Source organism: Orycteropus afer, unplaced genomic scaffold (assembly GCF_000298275.1).
Source record: "Orycteropus afer afer isolate SDZICR_OR568_19922 unplaced genomic scaffold, OryAfe1.0 scaffold00148, whole genome shotgun sequence".
Lineage (NCBI taxonomy): Eukaryota > Metazoa > Chordata > Mammalia > Tubulidentata > Orycteropodidae > Orycteropus > Orycteropus afer.
The window spans coordinates 2,096,997-2,103,313 of NW_006921735.1; the positions used below are offsets into that span (position 1 = coordinate 2,096,997).

General features: G+C 39.8%; 1 protein-coding gene across 1 annotated transcript in view; it reads right to left on the minus strand.

Annotated features, from left to right (window-relative positions):
• LOC103201376 (dystrophin-like) overlaps window positions 1-6,317 on the minus strand; it is a 2,052,823-nt gene that overhangs the window by 1,794,607 nt on the left and 251,899 nt on the right. Inside the window, exon 18 of the mRNA XM_042781676.1 lies at window positions 4,447-4,596. Coding sequence (XP_042637610.1) covers window positions 4,447-4,596 — 150 coding nt within the window. The remainder of the gene's footprint in view (window positions 1-4,446; window positions 4,597-6,317) is intronic.

The following is a 6,317-nucleotide window of genomic DNA, read 5'->3' on the forward strand; positions in this document are numbered from 1 at the left end:
GTAGTGATACTGCCTTGGAAACCCAAGGAGGGGTCGCTATGAGTCAGGGCTGACTCGACGGCACATAACAACAACAACAAATAGCCCATACATTGTAGAGGGATGTGCTAGGGATACTGCCTTTCAATACAGTCCTGTTATTGATATTGGAACACTCCTCTCTTTGCCAACCAAAACCATTTCCATGGAGGCGGATCCAACTCATAGCGACCCCTCCTTGGGTTTCCAAGGCAGTATCACTATGGAAGTAGATTGCCCAACTTTCCTTCCGAGGAGTGGCTTGTGGGTTTGAACCACCAGCCTTCCGGTTAGCAGTCAAGTGCTTTAGGCACTATGCTATCAGAGCTCCCTTTGCCAGCTGATATGATATTCAGCAGGAGTCCCTGGGTGGTGCCCACGGTTAAGCAATCGACTACCAGCTGAAAGTTGGCAGTCTGAACACACAGACAGGTCCAATCTGTTTCTGAATGCTCATAACCTTGACAATTCTATGGAACAGTTTTACTCTGCACACATGTGGTCACCATGAGCTGACTGAATGACAACTAACAAAAGCAACATGATGTTAAGCTTTGTTAGTAGATGGCACTTGTGGGGAGCAGAAAATATTTTTCTTACTTTCCAGACGCTTTCACTTCCTTCTTATCCCTGTGCCTCTAGTTTGGCCTGTGAATGTCTAGTGGAGCTCACCTACACTCCTCCCAGCGTGTCAGAAGCAGTTCCTTCAGGAAGCCTCTCACATTTGTGGGTACCCAGTCACAAGTGCAGCACCGTCCTCCACTGAAACTTCCTGGAGCCCATATTAGCTTTTCCCAAGTTTAACAGCACCTCTTGCACATGGCTTCCCAGGCTATCCCAGGACTGTCCCAGCACTTCTAGCAAACTTAATTGTATCCTTGAGAGACTACTTCCTCAGAAATTGTCAGTAGCCCACTGCAAGATTCCCTTTTACATCAGCTTCACCCCACTGACTGAGAACCATGCCAAAGGATAGGATAGATGAATGCCCAGAATTATTAAACATAAAATGTTTTAATAGTACATCAATTTGACCATGTGGCTTTTGATTTTTTGCTTGAAGTAAAATACCTAACCTGACACTAACATTCAAGTCTAAATAAAACCCATTCTGTTTCCATATTACAGCCCAACTGTAATTGGCTTTTGAATTACTTGCCACCTAGGAATCTCTACCAACACCTATCTGTGAGTTTGTCAAAATACATAGTGGCAGCAACAACAGACTTGAGCATACCAATGATCCTGGGGCTGTTGCAGGACAAGGCAACCTTTTATGCTGTTACACATAGGGCCACCGTGAGTTGAAGCCCACTTGTAGCAACTAACAAAACAAACAAAAACAAGAGTATCTACTACTGATACAATAATACTGCAGCAAATGGAGAAGAATGAAGATTCAAGGGATTATTTGGAATTCCTTTTTTCCAATCTCCAATACCTTATGGTGACATGTATAAAATATGGGTAAACTACTCACCTAACACAATGGCAGAATTAAAAAGTGGTTGGCAGTTTGGTGTTGGTACATTCACACTGATGGCCCTCACTGCTCATCTCTTTCTCTTCAGGACTGGTGAAAAAGGAGGCTGGCTACTCAAGACTGCTTCCCTGGGTACCTCACTCCACCTCCTGTAAAACCCTCTTTCCTTCCAATTACTACATATGACCAAACTTCTCCTGTATTTAAATAACAAACTGTCTCATGCATACCTCCCTAATAACTTTCCCTCTTGGTGTCTTTCCTTCCCTTCACAGTCAACCTCTTTACAAGGGTAAGTGTTCATTTGTTTTCTGCTTTCCTCCTCCTCCAGTGTCTTCAGCAATCCACTATGTCCTTGTCTCCACCAAAGATTCATCAGAACTGGTAAGCTGCATTCAGTGTCCACCCTATCAGACCTATCAGACCTATCAGACCTCTCTACTAGATTTGATATTGGCTCGATGATTCCTCTTTCTAAATTGCTAACTTCTAAGCTTCCTGATTTTAATATTTCTTGCTATTACTGCCAAAGGTTGCCTCCTACTCATGGTGACATCATGGACAACAGAACAAAATGTTGGCTTTTCCTGTGCCATCTTCACATTCATTTTATCCTTGAGTCCATTGTTACAGGTACTATGTATTTTTAGTGTCTCCCAACCTAGAGGATTCATCTTCTCATATTGTTTTGGTTACCTAGTGCTACTCTGACAGGAATATACCACAAACGGGATGCCCTTAACAAACAAGAGTCTATTCTCTTCCAGTATGGAGGTTTTAAGTCCGAGTTCAAAGTGCCAGGCTGTAGGGGCTGGGTGAAATCCCCTCAACCTTAGGCTTCAGCTCTGCCTCCTGCTCCTGGCCCACTGAAGCTAGAGGCTTTTCTTCACTCAGACAGCTGCTGGCTGCTGAGGCTGCCAAGCCCACAGTTGACAAGTAAAAAGGCACAGTCCTGATGTTACCAAACCACATGGCAGACCATTAATTCAAGTCCATTGTAAGTCCCAAGGTCGGCAGAGCATGGCAGGCTGCTGAACAACAACACAGCTACATGCAGGGTTCAAGCATGCCATAAGCTAGAGACCGTTCCCCAAGGCTTCTCCTTATATACAGGAAGCAGACCACATCTCTAAGGCATCTACTCAGCTGCTCACAGTAGATTCCACCATGGAGTTGATTACCAGTCCCATCATGGGGAATATACTACATCCAGCTGCCCAGCCACTCAACCAGGCCCAGGCAAGTTGACACACAAACTGAACTACCACAAATATTATATGAAAGAATGCTTTTGTTGTCATGCAGAGGGTTTTCATTGGCTAATTTTCAAAATAAATCATTAGGCCTTTCTTCCTATTCTATATTCATCTGGAAGCTCCACTGAAACTTGTCCACCATGGGTGATTCTGCTGGTGTTTCAAATACCAGTGTCCTATCTCCCACTATCATAGTAACATGCAAGCTACCACAGTAAGATAAACTGACAGGTTGGCAGTGGAGTTTTAACATGGGCCTTCTCTTACATATGATGATTTTTTTTCATCTTCATGCAGACCTTGTTTCCTCCGTTTCACACTTGATTTTGAGTTTGACTCCTAAATTCCGCTAATGATTCTTTTTCTCTTGGTTTACTTCAGATATCTCAGAAACTCACTGCCATTGAGTTGGATCTGACTCCTAGTGACCCCTCCTTTGATTTCTGAGGAGGTATCACTATTAAAGTAGATTGCCCAAACTTCCTTCCGAGGAGTGGCTGGTGGGTTTGAACCACCAGTTTCTGGTTAGCAGTCAAGTGCTTTAGGCACTCCGCTACCAGAGCTCCCCTCAAGAGACCAAAAATATCACTTCTAAACTGGTCTCACTGCTTATAATCACTCTATCTCTACACTACCTTGTTGTTGTTGTTGTTGTTGTTATGTGCCATCAAGTCGGACCCAGCTCATAGCGACCCCTCCTTGGATTTCCGTGGTGGTTATCATTATGAAAGTAGATTGCCCAACCTTCTTTCTGAAGAGTGGCTGTCATAGCACCTTCCCATCCCCCTTTTTCATATTTTTCACCCTTTGGTGGTATCCTAAGTACATGGCTATAGTTTGGGATTGTTTTTTAAAGAAATCTTCCTCACACCTAATTGCTTGGACTTGCTTCCCGTCATTTGAGATTTTTGCCCTAGCAAAACCTAATGGCATGCAGGTTTTCATATATAAACACTCTCATACTTCAAATTCTGCCCACGTGTCCTTCACCTTGACTAGATATGCCCTCCTACATGTGGCAGGTAGCTATCTTCTACTCTTATTGTAAAAAGTAGATCATAGCTAATCTTCTTCAAGAAGGCTATTCATACATCTTCCTATTCAGATCCTGAAAGGTGAGAGTCCTTTTTTTGTGCTTCTCTGATCCTCTGTGTTAAATTTCAACCCAGTTCTTTATACATTTTATGAATATTTGTTCTCAAGTCTTGCACACATTATGATATCAATGAATTTCTGCTTCATTAACCCATGTCTAGAAGTTATGAAGGATACAAATCTTGTCTTATTTATTACCAAATAATAGTGCCTGAGTTATAGTATAGACAGCCAATAAATGGATATGGAATTAAATCTCATTATTACGATTTCCTTTTAACATAAAATCCATTCTTGATTTAGGAGAATTATGCACAACATCCTTCGATTGGGAGAAATATATTATTTTATTAAAACAAAACATGTATGGTGTATGAATTCTGAAATATGAAAATTTCTTCATTATTTTTATGAATAAGAGTCCCTGTCATATTTGAGATGCACAAACAATATGTTTGGTACTAAGAGAATCATGTGCATTCTTAACAAGTTATATATGATCATAACACATATATATTACAAAAATATTTGAAAGAATTTGCTAGATATTTATGGAAATAAGTTTATGGATTTTATTCACCCTTATTGTCATACCTCTTCATGTAGTTCCCTCCAACGAGAATTAAATGTCTCAAGTTCTTCATTGATCAGTTCATCCATGACTCCACCATCTGTTAGGGTCTGTGCCAACACTCGAATCTGATTTGGGTTATCCTCTGAATGTTGCATCAAATTTTCAAGTGACTGAAACACATTTGCAACAATTTATATTTCTTTTCTTTTTCTAAATGCATTGAATTAACACAACTGCTGAATATCTTCCAGTTCACATATAATTAAGTCATAAGCAATGTAAAGCAAAATTTAAGTTGGAATAACAAGACATGAAGGATCATTGTTATTTTATGTATTTATTTATTTAAAAAATCATGTTGTCCTATATGAATCTGCCTGGATTTATGGCAGACATTACGGACTGGCCACATCAAAAATAATTCACAACCACCTTCTTCCTTGATGTCCTCTAATCTAAAACCTAAGAAGTTAAAATCGTTTTGGAACTTCTTTTACAACGAGTAATGGCCATGTGACATGATGCTGGCAATGTATATAGATAGAAATTCATGAGCAGATTTTTTCTTCCCGAATAATAATAATAAAAAGGCACAGTCTCTATAGAGGAAATCGTCCCTTTTGCCCTTCACTCTTTTCATGCATATATGGCCTGCAGGTAGAGCAGCCATCTTTGGACTGGAAAGCAATGAAAATGAGGATGTGCGCCTTCTTGCTCGGAAAGGTAAAGCAGAAAGAGAGAGAGCACTTGAGCACCTTATCATAGAGTTGAGCCACCATCTGCCCCTAGCAGATTCCCTCAAATCTTCTTTGTGTGGTGGTGAAAGATAACCAGGAGAGCTTAAGCCACTCTCTGATTATCTGTTATTTTCAGATCAACACATCACTAACTAAAATGCTGGTCAAAAGTGACACTGTTGCCTGGCTATATTGCTCAGGCAAAAAGAATCTCCAGGTCAGGTTTAGCCATACAAGAGAATGAATGACTCATTATCATCTTACTGGATCTCAAATATGTCTCTAGAATATGGATAGGCATTATGTTCAAAGAGTTTCTTTCAATGCTGTGTTGCTTCCTATTTTTCAAAACTTATTTTTTTCTAATATATCTAATATTCCTCTTATTTGAGCAGCTGCAATATGTTTTCCTATTCAACTTTGATGCAGTCAAATTGTAAAGAATTTCTATACTTCCAAATATGAGGAATCTGTGCAAAAATATGACTATGACCTTTACACCGATTTAAAAGCCATCAACATGCTTGAGTTAAGAATTTCCCCTGTAATGTATACATTTTAGTACTTCTTCCAAATATTCATTTTAAAAGTCTTTATTTTAATGGCTATTTATTTATTTAACTCACAGGTCTTAACACAATACCTGGACTGTGAATTTAAAAAAAAAAACAGTGTAATAAAAGGGACAAAGAAAACTTAAGGACTCATTTACAGAAAACTTGAGTTGGAAGAAGCTTAGAAGTCATTTCAGAGTGTTCATCCTTGACAAGTCACTGTGTAGTCAGCCCTTGGATTGTCAAAGCGTAGACCTCTTCTATGCATCAACTATTAAAATTATGGCAGAAAGCCAACATAGCTTGCCAAGTCTTTTTTCCCCCTGTATTCTATCAATATTTTCTCTTATTATATCACTTTTTCTCCCTATTTTGATCATTCCTCTCTGAATATACCCCAAGCTTTTCAGTGTAACTTTTACAATGTGATATGGAGAATTTAACAGGGTCCTCAAAGCAGGATATGAATCTTTCTGAACACAACTGCACTATCCCAGCCTTTGCTCTGGCCACTCTTATTTTATTGTTGTTGTTGTTATGTGCTGTCGAGTCAGACCTGACTCATAGCAACCCCTCCTTGGGTTTCCGAGGCAGTATCAC